The sequence below is a fragment of the Myxine glutinosa genome, chromosome 1, assembly GCF_964187855.1.
Source record: "Myxine glutinosa chromosome 1, kmMyxGlut1.1, whole genome shotgun sequence".
Lineage (NCBI taxonomy): Eukaryota > Metazoa > Chordata > Myxini > Myxiniformes > Myxinidae > Myxine > Myxine glutinosa.
This window is the reverse complement of record NC_136261.1, coordinates 153,933,189-153,951,391: the sequence shown is the minus strand read 5'-3', so window position 1 is coordinate 153,951,391 and position 18,203 is coordinate 153,933,189. Positions and strand designations below refer to the sequence as shown.

General features: G+C 38.9%; 1 protein-coding gene across 3 annotated transcripts in view; it reads left to right on the top strand.

Annotated features, from left to right (window-relative positions):
- Window positions 1-7,557: 7,557 nt before the first annotated feature.
- LOC137429973 (cell adhesion molecule CEACAM3-like) overlaps window positions 7,558-18,203 on the top strand; it is a 55,417-nt gene continuing 44,771 nt past the window's right edge. For 2 of the 3 annotated variants that reach the window (XM_068120406.2, XM_068120397.2), the window contains exon 1: window positions 7,561-7,722. In XM_068120406.2, the coding sequence (XP_067976507.1) occupies window positions 7,623-7,722 (100 nt within the window). In that variant the 5' untranslated portion in view covers window positions 7,561-7,622. Of the gene's footprint in view, window positions 7,723-18,203 lie in introns of all 3 variants that reach the window. The other variant, XR_013623573.1, reaches the window with a different exon arrangement.

Sequence of the window (18,203 nt, the reverse complement as noted above, 5' to 3'; positions counted from 1 at the left end):
ACCAAAATCTGATATCAAATAAACTCATTAAAATATTCACCAAAACCTGATGTCAAATAAACCCATTAAAATATTCACCAAAATCTGATATCTAATAAACTCAATGAAATATTCACCAAAATCTGATATCTAATAAACTCATTAAAATATTCACCAAAACCTGATATCAAATAAACGCATTAAAATATTCACCAAAATCTGATATCTACTAAACTCAATAAAATATTCACCAAAACCTGATATCAAATAAACTCATAAAAATATTCACCAAAATCTGATATCTAATAAACTCAATAAAATATTCACCAAAATCTGATATCTAATAAACTCATAAAAATATTCACCAAAATCTGATATCTAATGAACTCAATAAAATATTCACCAAAATCGGATATCTAATAAACTCAATAAAATATTCACCAAAATCTGATACCTAATAAACTCAATAAAATATTCACCAAAATCTGATATCTAATAAACTCAATAAAATATTCACTAAAATCTGATATCTAATAAACTCAATAAAATATTCACCAAAATCTGATATCTAATAAACTCAATAAAATATTCACCAAAAGCTGATATGTAATAAACTCAAGAAAATATTCCCCAAAACCTGATATCAAATAAACTCAATAAAATATTCACCAAAATCTGACATCTAATAAACCCAATAAAATATTCACCAAAATCTGATATCTAATAAACTCAATAAAATATTCACCAAAATCTGATATCTAAGAAACCCATTAAAATATTCACCAAAATCTGATATCTAATAAACTCAATAAAATATTCACCAAAAGCTGATACATAATAAACTCAATAAAATATTCACCAAAAGCTGATACCTAATAAACTCAATAAAATATTCACCAAAAGCTGATACCTAATAAACTCAATAAAATATTCACCAAAATCTTATATCTAATAAACTCAATAAAATATTCACCAACAGCTGATACCTAATAAACTCAATAAAATATTCACCAAAAGCTGATACCTAATAAACTCAATAAAATATTCACCAAAAGCTGATACCTAATAAACTCAATAAAATATTCACCAAAATCTGATACCTAATAAACTCAATAAAATATTCACCAAAATCGGATATCTAATAAACTCAATAAAATATTCACCAAAATCTGATACCTAATAAACTCAATAAAATATTCACCAAAAGCTGATATCTAATAAACTCATTAAAATATTCACCAAAATCTGATACCTAATAAACTCAATAAAATATTCACCAAAATCGGATATCTAATAAACTCAATAAAATATTCACCAAAAGCTGATACCTAATAAACTCAATAAAATATTCACCAAAATCGGATATCTAATAAACTCAATAAAATATTCACCAAAAGCTGATACCTAATAAACTCAATAAAATATTCACAAACATCTGATATCTAATAAACTCAATAAAATATTCACCAAAATCGGATATCTAATAAACTCAATAAAATATTCACCAAAATCTGATACCTAATAAACTCAATAAAATATTCACCAAAAGCTGATATCTAATAAACTCATTAAAATATTCACCAAAATCTGATATCTAATAAACTGAATAAAATATTCACCAAAATCTGATATCTAATAAACTCATTAAAATATTCTCCAAAATCTGATATCTAATAAACTCATTAAAATATTCTCCAAAATCTGATATCTAATAAACTCAATAAAATACTCACCAAAATCTGATATCTAATAAACTCAATAAAATATTCACCAAAATCTGATATCTAATAAACTCAATAAAATATTCACCAAAATCTGATATCTAATAAACTCAATAAAATATTCACCAAAATCTGATATGTAATAAACTCAAGAAAATATTCACCAAAACCTGATATCAAATAAACTCATAAAAATATTCACCAAAATCTGATATCTAATAAACTCAATAAAATATTCACCAAAATCTGATATCTAATAAACTCAATAAAATATTCACCAAAACCTGATATCAAATAAACTCATTAAATTATTTACCAAAATCTGATATCAAATAAACCCATTAAAATATTCACTAAAATCTGATATCTGATAAATTCAATAAAATATTCACCAAAATCTGATACCTCATAAACTCATTAAAATATTCACCAAAACCTGATATCAAATAAACTCATGAAAATATTCACCAAAATCTGATATCAAATAACCCCATTAAAATATTCACCAAAATCTGATATCTAATAAACTCAATAAAATATTCACCAAAATCTGATATCTAATAAACCCATTAAAATATTCACCAAAATCTGATATCTAATCAACTCAATAAAATATTCACCAAAATCTGATATCTAATAAACACAATAAAATATTCACCAAAAGCTGATACCTCATAAACTCATTAAAATATTCACCAAAATCTGATATCTAATAAACTCAATAAAATATTCACCAAAATTTGATATCGAATAAACTCAATATAATATTCACCAAGATCTGATATCTAATAAACTCATTAAAATATTCACCAAAATCTGATATCTAATAAACTCAATAAAATATTCACCAAAATCTGATATCGAATAAACTCAATATAATATTCACCAAGATCTGATATCTAATAAACTCAATAAAATATTCACCAAAATCTGATATCGATACAGTCTGGCACCCTGCTCTGCTCACCAAACTCTCCTCCTTTGGTATCCATGGAAATCTCCACGCATGGCTGGCGGACTTCCTCTCTGGTCGTAGTCAACATGTGGCCCTGAATGGGTTTCTCTCATCTCCTCTTCCTGTTCAGGCTGGAGTTCCCCAAGGTAGTGTTCTGGGCCCTGTGCTTTTTCTGGTCTTCATCAATGATCTCTCTGACTCTCTTGAAAATCCTCTCTATCTCTTTGCTGACGACTCTACTCTCTGTCGCTCCATTCCTCATCCCTCAGATCGGCACTCTGCAGCCTTCTCACTCTCTGCAGACCTGGACAAAATCACAGACTGGGCAAACAAATGGAACATGTCTTTCAATCCTGATAAATCTCACACTCTTACGATGTCTCTCCGAAAAGACCGACTGGAAAACCCTCCCAACCACTTTCTGAATAATCCTCTCCAAGACGTTCTGTCACTCAAGCTTTTGGGTCTCACTATTTGCCATGATCTTTCCTGGGAAAACCACATTTCAAATCTGGCCTCCAAAGCCAGTCGCCGACTGGGCATCCTCCGTCGTGCGAAGTCCGTCCTTGGCACACCTGAGCTCCTCACCACATGCAAGGCTTTCATCCGCAGCTCTATGGAATACTGCTCTCCCCTCTGGTCTGGTGCTCCTGCCTCACACCTAGCCCGTCTTCACGCTGTTGAAACCAAAGCGTTCAGAATCATTGGAATCTCCCGCGATGAAGCTAACTCCAAGGGCCTTTCACTCACTCACCGCAGGCAGGTTGGTGGTCTTTCCGTCTTCTACCGACTCCTCTCTGGCCTTGCCCCCCCAGCCCTCTCTGGGCTCTGTCCCCCAAATATTCCTACAGGTCGCACAAGATCTGCCTGCAACTCTCTTATGGTTAAACTGCCAAAATCAAGACTTTCTGCTCACCTTCACTCCTTCATTCCTCTTTTCTCCCACCACTGGAACAAACTCCCTCACTCTCTTCAATCCCACTGCACCCTCCAGGTCTTTAAAACAGCTGTTCACCACCATCTCTTATCCTCCCCCATCCAAAACCTTGATCTTTTCTACCCCCGCTAATTTCGGTCCCCTTGTGTTTTATACCTCTCCCCCCCGCCCTCCCCCTCGCATGCCTCCTGCCTCCAAGCCCTCTCCCTCCCACACTTCTCCCTGCTCTCAAATGTTGTGGTTGTGTGCTTCCCCTTCTCTCCCCATCTTGTCTTCCGCTCCCTCTTTTTGTGTGTTTTGTTTGTCTGGTTGATTTGTTTGTGAAATAAATGTTAGCTCTTTCACGACCCTCGATTCAGTATACAAAAAAAAAAAAAAAAAAAAAAATCTAATAAACTCAATAAAATATTCACCAAAAGCTGATACCTCATAAACTCATTAAAATATTCACCAAAATCTGATATCTAATAAACTCAATAAAATATTCACCAAAATCTGATATCGAATAAACTCAATATAATATTCACCAAAATCTGATATCTAATAAACTCAATAAAATATTCACCAAATAACTGATATCTAATAAACTCAATAAAATATTCACCAAAACCTGATATCAAATAAACTCGTAAAAATATTCACCAAAATCTGATATCTAATAAACTCAATAAAATATTCACCAAAATCTGATATCTAATAAACTCATAAAAATATTCACCAAAATCTGATATCGAATAAACTCAATATAATATTCACCAAGATCTGATATCTAATAAACTCATTAAAATATTCACCAAAATCTGATATCTAATAAACTCAATAAAATATTCACCAAATAACTGATATCTAATAAACTCAAGAAAATATTCACCAAAGTCTGATATCAAATAAACTCATTAAAATATTCACCAAAATCTGATATCTAATAAACTCAATAAAATATTCACCAAAATCTGATATCTAATAAACTCAATAAAATATTCACCAAAATCTGATATCTAATAAACTCATTAAAATATTCTCCAAAATCTGATATCTAATAAACTCAATAAAATATTCACCAAAATCTGATATATAATAAACTCAATAAAATATTCACCAAAATCTGATATCTAATAAACTCAAAAAAATATTCACCAAAATCTGATATCTAATAAACTCAATAAAATATTCACCAAAAGCTGATATCTAATAAACTCAAGAAAATATTCACCAAAACCTGATATCAAATAAACTCATAAAAATATTCACCAAAATCTGATATCTAATAAACTCAATAAAATATTCACCAAAATCTGATATCTAATAAACTCAATAAAATATTCACCAAAATCTGATATCTGATAAACTCAATAAAATATTCACCAAAACCTGATATCAAATAAACTCAATAAAATATTCACCAAAATCTGATACCTAATAAACTCAATAAAATATTCACCAAAATCTGATATCTAATAAACTCAATAAAATATTCACCAAAATCTGATATCTAATAAACTCAATGAAATATTCACCAAAATCTGATACCTCATAAACTCATTAAAATATTCACCAAAATCTGATATCTAATAAACTCAATAAAATATTCACCAAAATCTGATATCTAATAAACTCAATAAAATATTCACCAAAACCTGATATCAAATAAACTCATAAAAATATTCACCAAAATCTGATATCTAATAAACTCAATAAAATATTCACCAAAATCTGATATCTAATAAACTCAATAAAATATTCACCAAAACTTGATATCAAATAAACTCATTGAATTATTTACCAAAATCTGATATCAAATAAACTCATGAAAATATTCACCAAAATCTGATATCAAATAAACCCATTAAAATATTCACCAAAATCTGATATCTAATAAACTCAATAAAATATTCACCAAAATCTGATATCTAATAAACCCATTAAAATATTCACCAAAATCTGATATCTAATAAACTCAATAAAATATTCACCAAAATCTGATATCGATACGGTCTGGCACCCTGCTCTGCTCACCAAACTCTCCTCCTTTGGTATCCATGGAAATCTCCACGCATGGCTGGCGGACTTCCTCTCTGGTCGTAGTCAACGTGTGGCCCTGAATGGGTTTCTCTCATCTCCTCTTCCTGTTCAGGCTGGAGTTCCCCGAGGTAGTGTTCTGGGCCCTGTGCTTTTTCTGGTCTTCATCAATGATCTCTCTGACTCTCTTGAAAATCCTCTCTATCTCTTTGCTGACGACTCTACTCTCTGTCGCTCCATTCCTCATCCCTCAGATCGGCAGTCTGCAGCCTCCTCACTCTCTGCAGACCTGGAGAAAATCACAGACTGGGCAAACAAATGGAACATGTCTTTCAATCCTGATAAATCTCACACTCTTACGATGTCTCTCTGAAAAGACCGACTGGAAAACCCTCCCATCCACTTTCTGAATAATCCTCCCCAAGAAGTTCTGTCACTCAAGCTTTTGGGTCTCACTATTTGCCATGATCTTTCCTGGGAAAACCAAATTTCAAATCTGGCCACCAAAGCCAGTCGCCGACTGGGCATCCTCCGTCGTGCGAAGTCCTTCCTTGGCACACCTGAGCTCCTCACCACATGCAAGGCTTTCATCCGCAGCTCTATGGAATACTGCTCTCCCCTCTGGTCTGGTGCTCCTGCCTCACACCTAGCCCGTCTTCACGCTGTTGAAACCAAAGCGTTCAGAATCATTGGAATCTCCCGCGATGAACCTAACTCCAAGGGCCTTTCACTCACTCACCGCAGGCAGGTTGGTGGTCTTTCCGTCTTCTACCGACTCCTCTCTGGCCTTGCACCCCCAGCCCTCTCTGGGCTCTGTCCCCCAAATATTCCTACAGGTCGCACAAGATCTGCCTGCAACCCTCTTATGGTTAAACTGCCAAAATCAAGACTTTCTGCTCACCTTCACTCCTTCATTCCTCTTTTCTCCCGCCTCTGGAACAAACTCCCTCACTCTCTTCAATCCCACTGCACCCTCCAGGTCTTTAAAACAGCTGTTCACCACCATCTCTTATCCTCCCCCATCCAAAACCTTGATCTTTTCTACCCCCGCTAATTTCGGTCCCCTTGTGTTTTATACCTCTCCCCCCCGCCCTCCCCCTCGCACGTCTCCTGCCTCCAAGCCCTCTCCCTCCCACACTTCTCCCTGCTCTCAAATGTTGTGGTTGTGTGCTTCCCCTTCTCTCCCCATCTTGTCTTCCGCTCCCTCTTTTTGTGTGTTTTGTTTGTCTGGTTGATTTGTTTGTGAAATAAATGTTAGCTCTTTCACGACCCTCGATTCAGTATACAAAAAAAAAAAAAAAAAAAAAAATCTAATAAACTCAATAAAATATTCACCAAAAGCTGATACTTCATAAACTCATTAAAATATTCACCAAAATCTGATATCTAATAAACTCAAGAAAATATTCACCAAAATCTGATATCGAATAAACTCAATATAATATTCACCAAAATCTGATATCTAATAAACTCAATAAAATATTCACCAAATAACTGATATCTAATAAACTCAATAAAATATTCACCAAAACCTGATATCAAATAAACTCATAAAAATATTCACCAAAATCTGATATCTAATAAACTCAATAAAATATTCACCAAAATCTGATATCTAATAAACTCATAAAAATATTCACCAAAATCTGATATCGAATAAACTCAATATAATATTCACCAATATCTGATATCTAATAAACTCATTAAAATATTCACCAAAATCTGATATCTAATAAACTCAATAAAATATTCACCAAAATCTGATATCAAATAAACTCATTAAAATATTCACCAAAATCTGATATCTAATAAATTCAAAGAATATCCGTTTCCTTCCTGTTAATGTGATTTCCAACCCCTCCAACCACTGTGTCCTGTTACCTTTCGCCTCTCGACGTCACCTGCACAAACCGGAATCTCCGCCCCTCTCTCCACCTCCCGACACTCTCAGGAGGTCGGTTTCCCAAAGCTCATTCTCATCGGCCTTCTGTCCGCGCTCCCTCTCCCGATCATGTTCCTGGGACCCGCGTGCTCCTTCCAGGGATCCTCTGCTGTTCGGACATTGCGAGTTCTGGGGTTCCTGTTGTTCGTGTTCGTGGGGTTCTCGCCAGGTATTTTAACCTGTGGCTCCAGCATAAAGAGCTGAAGCAAATCCCGGTGGACGCACCTTTTACATGAGCTTTGCATGCATTAATGGTTTGATGTTGCTGATTGAGGACATTATCGCAGAAGACTCATGCTGCTTCTGTTTGATCGAAACCTTCGCAAATCCACGTGACCTTTCCAAGCTACTGTTTATTTGTTTATTTTATTTCGTAGTACGGTAGTCTGCGATACTGCCCTGCACAGATGTAATTTTAGTACGTTTTTATACAGATATTTAAGAGGAAAGTTTGCAATTTTGGAAAACAAAAATCTACCCTCTATAAAAAAAAGTTTGAATAGCTTTTCCTCTTATCAATGGCCTTTTATTTCCTCAATAATCCCCCTCACCTCACCTCCTCCCTGCCCATTACATTTCTGCATTCACCTATGGGTTAATATCCTTACCTCTTCTTCCTCTTCCTAGTTACTTTTGGTAAATTAGTTTGTTGATCTACTACCTCACTGTCAATGTTACGTTTGTGGGGCGAGGGGATCAAATACCATAGTACAGATAGGATTGTGTAGTATTAGCATGGACCGCGTGTGAGTAGGAAGCCCATTTCGATGTATGTAAGTAGAAAAACTGTGAGCTTGAGTTGTTTATGTGTTCTTCACACGGGGGTGAAGACATGCTAATTATGTAAGGTATAAGGGCAGTTCTCCCATTATGTGATTGCCTCCTGTGATTTCCCCTATGTTCTTTCAATTATAACAAGCCGGCCATAAAAACCCACATCTTTACAATTAAAACAACAATTTAAAAAAAAAATTCTGCTTCTGTTGTGTCAATAATGGATGGAGGCCCTCAATGCCGAACAGGAATTCAGAGCTGTCTCCCTTGATATATCACGTGCCTTCGATACGGTCTGGCACCCCGCTCTGCTCACCAAACTCTCCTCCTATGGTATCCATGGAAATCTCCACGCATGGCTGGCAGACTTCCTCTCTGGTCATAGTCGAGCCTGGTGTTGGCTTCGTGGTTAGGGTGCTGGCTTGGGATCCTCGGATCCTGGGTTCGAATCCCGGTCGATCGCTGAATTAATGCCAGGGGGGTTGAATCAGCCTGTCATCCCTTTGAGGTCGGCCAATGAAGTACCAGTTCACTGGTAATTCCCTGTGTGTCGCAAGAGGTGACTAACAGGGTTGGCGGCAGGAAGGGCATCCAGCTGTAAAACATTGCTTCAAAAAGGGGACCACTGTGCCCAAAAAAAAAGCCAACCCCTGCTCCGTAGGGAAAAATAGCCTCTAAAGGTGGTTCTTCTTGTTCTCTCTGGTCATAGTCAACGTGTGGCCCTGAATGGATTTCTCTCATCTCTCCTTCCTGTTCAGGCTGGAGTTCCCCAAGGCAGTGTCTGGGCCCTGTGCTTTTTCTGGTCTTCATCAATGATCTCTCCGACTCTCTGGAAAATCCTCTCTATCTCTTTGCTGATGACTCCACTCTCTGCCGCTCCATACCTCATCCCTCAGATCGGCAGTCTGCAGCCTCCTCACTCTCTGAAGACCTGGACAAAATCACAGACTGGTCAAACAAGTGGAACATGTCTTTCAATCCTGACAAATCTCACACTCTTACAATGTCTCTCCGAAAAGACTGAATGGACAACCCTCCCATCTACTTTCTCAACAATCCTCTTAACGAAGTTCTGTCACTCAAGCTTTTGGGTCTCACTATCAGCCATGATCTTTACTGGGAAAACCACATTTCCAAGCTGGCCTCCAAAGCCAGTCGTCAACTGGGCATCCTCCGTTGTGCGAAGTCCTTTCTTGGCACACCTGAGCTCCTCACCACATACAAGGCTTTCATCCGCAGCTCAATGGAATACTGCTCTCCCCTCTGGGCTGGTGCTCCTGCCTCACACATAGCTCGGCTTCACGCTGTTGAAACTAAAGCTTTCAGAATCATTGGAATCTCCCACGATGAAGCTAACTCTGAGGGCCTTTCACTCACTCATCGCAGGCAGGTTGGTGGTCTTTCTGTCTTCTACCGACTCCTCTCCAGCCTGGCTTCCCCAACTCTGCCTGTGCTCTGTCCCCAAAATATTCCTACAGGTCGCACAAGAGCTGCCCCAGCAACCCTCTGCTGGTGAAACTGCCAAAATCAAGACTCTCTGCTCACCTTCACTCTTTCATTCCTCTTTTCTCCCGCCTCTGGAACAAACTCCCTCACTCTCTTCAATCCCACACCCCCCTCCAGGTCTTTTAAAACAGCTGTTCACCACCATCTCTTATCTTCCCCCATCGAAAACCTTGATCTTTTCTACCCCCATTAATTTCACCCCAGATCCACTTTTTTGAAATACCGACTTCTTTCCTTAAAGTCCTAGCATGTGTTTTATACCTCTCCCACCACACCCCCCCCCACCCCCCTTCCCATGCCTCCTCGCCCCAAACCGTCTCCCTCCCACAGATGTTCCGATGTCCCTGTTCTCTACTGTTGTACTTGTGTGCTTCCCTCTCTCTTCCCACCCTCTCTCTCCCCACCCTCTCTCTCCCCACCCTCTCTCTCCCCATATTGTCTCCCGCTCCCTTTATTATATGTTTTTTATGTGTCGGTTTTTTTTGTGTGACTATGTTCGCTCTTACACGAGCCTCGATCTTGTATAGAAAAAGCAAACAACAACAAAAAAAACAATATCAACGAGCGCTCCATTAAACCACAACTATTGGATTGCCGACAGAAACCCGAATATCCCCTATCGGGCTGAATCCCCCCCCCCTCCCCCCGCCACCGCTGACAGGATCCGAACATTACGATCGACAAATAAACCCTGCCTCGAAGGAATCGTAATCGGCAACTAAGCCCTGCCCAGTAGAGGCAGAGAATCGGTGGGCGGTCAAGAGGGCCGTGAGGCGCTGCCCCCAAAGTGCATGATTAGTCAGGGTGACGTGATCGAGAAACTTCAACTTCAAGAACGGAGGAAGAAGAATCGGTCTCTCTCTCTTGTTCTGACTTTCGTGTGGGGCGGACGCTTATGTCTACGGCTGCAGCTGTCTCGGGTGCGATCGTTGCGATCGTGAGGAGAACTTTTGGAACTCAGGTGGACTTTTGCGATTGTGAGGAGAAGGTGTTAGTGGCGGTTTCTGGGTCCGCGTTGTGCTTCCCCGGACGACAGAGGGACCCGAGGGAGGACTGTCCTCAAAAAGGACCTCATATTCATGGTGCCGAGGAGCGGCCATCTTGTGCACTTCTTGCCTGTGGGGCTTCGAGCTTCGATGACCAAGAGGCTCCTAAAAGTCTCGTTGAGCAAGCTGAGTGCCGGCCGATATAAAAAGAACATTGTTTTATTTTTATTTAATATTTCCCCTTGTCTGTTTTTGTGTCAGACTGGAGACATCTCACTGTAGGATTTGTTTTACCTCAACATTCTTTTCATCATATTGCATTTATTTTCATTAAATCCATTAATGTACATTTCATTTGTTGTGTCGTGTTTCTGTGTTTGTGGGTTTTGGATATAAGCCCTGTAAGCTCCGTGCAGGTAAGCACCCTGGCTCCTTCACCCGCGCACAATGGACTGACTGCCAATTTCAGGAATTCGCCTCGGAGTAAAGACTGACCGGCTATCCGTCCAAGGCTGGTTTTCATCGGCCACAGACTTGACAATACATTACTTTCTGTACTCTGTCACTGAGCTGTTTCATGAGCCCACACTGTATATATAAAAATAAAAATATAAAATGTTAATCACGACCAATACTATGCTACAACTACTATTTTTATACAGTCGTGGCCAAAAGTATTGGCACCCTTGCACCTTTATCAAGTAACCCACAATTTTCTCTAAAAATAAGTTGAAATTGACAAGTAGTTGGTCTCCACAATTCTTTATTTCACTGTTAATATTAATATAAGACCTTTGTTTTTGATTCAGAACTTAATATATCCTTTTAAATCAAAAAATAAAAATAAATGGCATTGACAAAATTATTGACACCCTAGACTTAAAATTTGGTATCACAGCCTTGGACAAAATAACTGCAGTCAAGCGCTTCCTATAGCCATGAATGAGCATCCGACCTCTCCACTGGCAGTTTGGCCCACTCTTCTTGTGCAAACTGCTCCAGTTCTCCCAGATTTGAAGAGTGCCTTCTTCCAACTGCTGTTTTCAGATCTCCCCACAGGTGTTCAATGGGATTTAGATCTGGACTCAATGCTGGCCACTTCAGAACAGTGCAGCATTTTGTTTTGAACCATTCCTGTGTGCTTTTTGAAGTGTGTTTGGGGTCATTGTCCTCCTGCAAGACCCATGACCTTCGACGGAGACCCAGCTTTCTGACACTGGGTTGAACATTTCGCTCCAAAATGCTTTGGTAATCTCCTGATTTCATGATGCCATGCACACATTCAAGGCACCCAGTGTTAGAGGCAGCACAGCAACCTCAAAACATCACTGAACCTCCTCCATGTTTGACTGTAGGGAAGGTGTTCTTTTCTTTGAAGGCTTAATTTTGTTTTCTGTGAACATAGAGATGATGTGCTTTACCAAAAGCTCTAATTTGGTCTCGTCTGTCCACACGACATTCTCCCAGAAGGTTTTTGGCTTGTTCAGGTGTGTTTTGGCAAACTCCAGTCGGGCTTTCTTATGTCTCTCTCTCAGCAGTGGGATCCTCCTGGGTCTTCTACCATAGAACCCCCTTTCATTGAGTTGGCGACAGATGGTGCGAGTTGAAACTGTCATACCTTGTGTCTGAAGGTCAGCTTGAATCTGTTTGGCAGTTAAACGAGGTGCTTTCTCCACCATTCGAACAATCCTTCGCTGCAATCTTTGATCAAGTTTTCTCTTGCAGCCACGTCCAGGGAGGTTGGCTGCAATGCCATGGGCCTTAAACTTCCTGATAACATTGCGTATGGTGGACACCGGAACATAAAGGTCTCTGGAGATGGACTTGTAGCCTTGAGATTGTCCAATGTCCATGCTTGGCTACAATCTTGTGTATGACCTCCTCAGACAATTGTCTGGTTTTCTTTCTTTTCTCCATGCTCATTGCGGTACACACAGTGACACAAAACAGCAGAATGACTCCTTTTCTCTTTTCAAACAGTTTGTCTGAGTGATTTTTATATTGCAGGCACCTGCAAATCACCACAGGTGAGTTTATTTCCAAAGTAAAGGAGAATCACCTGCTTTAAATCGAATTATTTCTAACAACTTCTAAAATGTGCCAATAATAGAGTACAGGCCATTTTAGGATTCTTTGTGGAATAAGCTAAGATTTAGTAATTCTTTCAGCTTTTTTTTTTGTTTTGTACCACTGCAAACAAAAGAAATACATATGTGGATACCAAAAAAAAAATTATTTCAACAATTTTCTGGAAGAAATGGTGAATTATTTGAAAAAGTGCAAGGGTGTGAATATTTTTGGCCACGACTGTACTTTGCTCTTATTTGTATAAATGTGTTATTTTGGGGGGTTTTTTGGTGTTCTTTTATCTCTCTATCTGTCTTGGTAGTGCTTTCTTTTTAATATGCCCTACCTTGTCTACTGCAGTTCAAACCATGGATTTGCAGGGACGAGGAAGTCGAGCAACATTAAACAGGAAACTTATGTTTGCCTGAGCTTTCCTGAGCCCTGAGCACAAACTAAGTATTTCTAACAAAAGCACTATTACTACTTGTACTACTATTACGACTATTATTATTATTATTATTACTACTACTACTACTACTACTACTACTACTACTACTACTACTACTACTACTACTACTACTACTACTACTATTACTACTACTACTTGTACTACTATTACTACTTTTACTACAATTATTGTTATTACTACTACTACGACTACTACTTGTACTTCTATTACGTAGAAGCCCACATCTTTACAATTAAAAGACTGGGCAGTGGTAACACTGTAACACTAACACTAACGTGCCTGTCGTTATTCACAACGGGCAGTAGTAGTAGTAGTAGTAGTAGTAGTAGTAGTAGTAGTAGTAGTTGTTGTACTACTTCTTCCTTAACGTCCAAAACTCACCTACTCCTCTTGAAAGATACCATGTGACATTTGACATTCACAAACTAATGGTAGCAGACGGGACTTCCAGTTTAGCATCCATCTGAGTAACCTAATGCTGTCTGCAAAGCACCAATGCAACAGTTTCTTTTTGGTCCGGAATCAAACTAGATAAACAGCTCAAAAGTAAATCTACCTGAAAATAATCCTGTTGAGCAAAGTGTTTATCATCAGGCACGTAGCCTAAAATATAATAGAGATTCTTCAGTTGAAATTGTTATAAAATGTTTAGAAAATGTTATTCATATCAGCAGATGATATCTTACGTGAGAACATGTACTTTCTGATCACTCATATAGTCCAACCACATGAATACTGAGAATGCTTTAATGTCATACAAAAGGAATGATTGACATTAAGGTGTTGATGCTAAATTGCTCGATCAAGTCATTTTTGCCATGAAAGTGAGTGAAGGTGAAGTACATTTTGTAGTTGTCCATCATCATGTCTGTCTGACATGTAGCATATCGGTAGACACTTTTGGCATTTACTTTCTACATGTGAGCTTATAATGGGGGAGTGAGAGAGATTGCACGCCTGTTGTGGGTATGGTATGTTTGGGACTCCATGTTCCGCCGTGCTTGCGCACTCGCTTCTGAGCTGTTCATCCTGGGTTTGAATCTAGGCACATCTATAGACTGTCATCCTGCTGTTTTGTATGTAGGGTGAGGAGGAGTCCTGTGTGTCGTCCCTCAGATGGATGTTAAACTGAGCGTCACCCGCGAGTCCCATCCCATGGTGTTGATGGAGATTCAAGATCCCATGAGTTAGCAAACTATCAGGACCCTGGCAAAATTCCAATTTCTTGCTCAAACCCCACTTCCCCCAAGCAAATTATGATGTTCATAGCCATGTGCTGCATACAAACGAAGAAGCCCCGCTTGCTTGCGTTTGTGGTGGAACTGCTGCCTGAGTCTATCCTTGCTGCTCTGTGATGAGAATGAAAGAGCTCTAGTTGGCATGGATTTCGAGGAGTGCATTCGTACAGCTGCAAGGATTGTGTGACTCTGGATGGGAAGGAGTGAGTAGGGGGGTAGCACGACCATCTGTTTTCTGTAGCATGTACATGCTTGGTGGACACACCATCTTGAAGTTTTCTAATCACTGTCTGAACAACAACCAGGCTTCAACTGTGAAAACTTGACCACACAAGCCATGTAGATTAGGTTCAAGTATTTGTCCCTTCCTAAGAATTGAGCTTTGAACCCCACCTCCCTCGTTTAACTCTCCGACCAACCGGTGCTCCAAGCGAACCCCAAGAAAGGGTGCAGTCCCTGGAGCTGCAAGTCTTGACAATGTCTCAACCTTTCTTCAGCAAACGATGAGCTGGCTTCCAGGACAGGCCGATGCCTTGGTATTCTCCACAGCGCTAATTCAATTCGCAGCTACACCGCGCTCATTGCAGTCATAGATCCTTCATTTGAAGTATAAATGAGTATGGGTCCCTACTCTGGGTGGCTGCACATGCTTCCCATCTTGCTTCTCTCAAGGTGATCATGTCCAAGGCTCTCCGTGTTATTGGTGTATATCAACAAGAAGCCAAGTTCTAAAATCTTTTTCTCACCCACTGCACACAGGTTGGTGGACTCTCAATTTAATATCACCTCATTTCTAGCAAATTGTTCCACCATCTCGCCATAGTGACCCTCCCCAATTCTAAGCCAGATGCTCATCATTCATCCTTCTATTGTCTCATCTGTGGTGCTCACTCCCAGAGCAGCTCGTATTTGTTGACTCCTGCCGTCCTTCCAATTATTCAGGAATGCTTCCCATTATCACTTTATGCTTTCTCACCTGCTCTACTCTCGCTGACCCCATCCCACCCTTTTCCTATCTGCCACCCAATCACTCATGGGCAATGTCCTTGTCTCTGTGTTTCCCTTTGATCCTTGATCCTTGTTTGTGATTTTCCTTGTTTCTGTGTTTCATTTCAGCTTGTGTGAGTTTCCTATTTCCTATGTATTTGCAGCTTTGAGCAAAATGCTTTGCTATCCATTTGGCAGTGATGATGCTGCAACTTACTGGGTTTTTTAAATAAATAACCTGCCACAACCTGCTTTATCTAAAATGTGGTAAATTGTAATTTATATGTGCAATAAATTAGCAATCGTTACAATACTGTATTTATGCTATTCGTTTTTTAGTTTTTTCGAAGGGGTCCTTATTTGTTTATTTTTAACAAAATGACTTTTCATTTAAGTTCGCCTTGCGCTCGACAGTAGTTGGGGGGTTAGAGAGAGGTATGTGTTGTTTCTCTGCAAGAGGGAGGTGAGGAATTTGAGAAGATAACACGTCATCACGCACGTTTTCAGAATAATCACACTGAATTCAGAAGAGGAGGGATTCACCACTCATGTCATTGACATCTTGATTTCCAACCATCCTTGTATTTGCGCTTATTTTTCAGTGCCATTATGGACTTCTGTATGGCGATTGTGAATGGAAGAGTGCATTAGTATGTGGGATTTAATTTGAAATGATTGCCTCAGCCCAGGGGTTCTTAACCTTTTTCCCTGTCAAGACCCCCAACGGATTGCCCACTATGTCCCCATACCCCCTTCGCCAGACTGTTGACTGACCAAGGCGCACCAAAGGTGTGCATAGTTAGGGGGGACTGGGGGTATGTCCCCCTATAATTTTTTGGATTTATAGGTGCTCTGTGGTGCATTCTGAGGGGTGTTTTTACTTTAATTGTCTATTTTTTTGGATGAAAATTGGTAACTTATTACCCAGAAAATGGGCCAAGTTCGGGGATCCGCACCTGATTACCAGTCCCATTAGGTTCCAGTGTGACTTCAAAATATCTCAATAGCTTAGTTTTACATATGGATAATTAGGAACAGAACAGGAAAGAAAATCATTAGGATTTTATCCCTATTTATTTCTTTGCTTGTTAACAAAGAAACAAAACAAACTAAACTAAACTAAAACATGCAAGTTTTATGCAAGCCGTTTTACTAATCTAGTGAGTTTGGTGCTGCTGTTTTCGTGCAATCAGCATATGGAATCGGGGCACAGTTTGTGACAACGCCACTCGCATATCATTGGACACATCAAGTCGATTTCTCCACTTTGATTTCAGGTTCAATAACGCAGAGAAACCTGTTTCACAGAGATACGTAGTTGTGAAGAGAACCAACATATTATTTGCCCTCTTCGCCAAGCTAGGGTAAGCTGCTATCTGCTCACACCAAAACTGCTTAAAATCCAGCCCAGCCTTTCCGAAATCAGCTTTCTTTCTTTGATCTTCTTGGAACTCGATCAAATCATCCTTCACTAAATCGTACAATCTCACGTAATGTAGGGCCTACATTACGTGACAGCACATTGGCTCAGTGTGAACTTTGACCTGCCATAATCGCTATGTAAATGTTCTCATTGTCATGTCAATCATGCATTGTAATCGCACGTATACGCCTGGGGTGTATAGTTGATTTATTCGAATTTTATTAGAAAATTGTATTTATATTTGTTTGAAATATAATTATACAAATATAATTCGTTTTGAAATATATATATATTTATATTTAAATATATATTTATTATATATTTAAAGTTGATATTTCATTGGATTTATTACAATTTATTATTATTATTTATTACGAGTCCCATACCCCCAGATTTTGGTCCCCATACCCCCAAGGGGTATGGATACCCCAGGTTAAGAACCCCAGCCTTAGCCAAAGAAACAGGAAATCATGGAGCAGCTCAAGAGTTCAAGATTCTCTTTTGTGGGAGCAGAAGATGATGGAGCAGCCAATGACGAGGCCAACAGCTAGGAAAATGGCTCTGGTAGTGACGACAGCATTGTTGCAGTCTAAAACGTTGTTGTTTTGTTTGTTTTTTACTCATTTATTTTATTTTTATTTTGGGTAATTATTTCATTTTTTTCTTTTCTGACATGTTAATCAAGAGTTTCTCAGTTGGACTTCCTGTGAATTTATAAAGGTGTACTCTCCATTCACAAGTATTGTTCATTTGACCTTTTCTGATGAAAAACGGACACGTGCCTGTAATTTGGGGGCACCATTGGATCGTGTACATACAATACTGTATACGTCTTGCCCCTCTAGCTCTCTAACAAACGTGTCTTCCTTGGCCTTCTCTTGTACTTTTCAGTTATTATGATGGTGCAGTTGTTGCAGAAGCTATCATACTAAAATATGCAATTTGGCATCTGTCTGTTTGACGATTTTTGACTTCGATACATTCGGTCGTTGATAGGGAGACTAAGGGTCACAAAATGAAGGTTGTAGCGAATTCATCCGCCAAGGGTGGTTTCCCATCATTGGGGTTGCGTGTTGAGGTGTATATCTGTGTTAAGATGGCTTTATCGGGGCGTTTTCCCAAGGCCGTTTCTAAAAACAAAAGTAACAGCAACATTAAATATAAAAGCATAATATTAATGTTATTACAAAACAATATTGC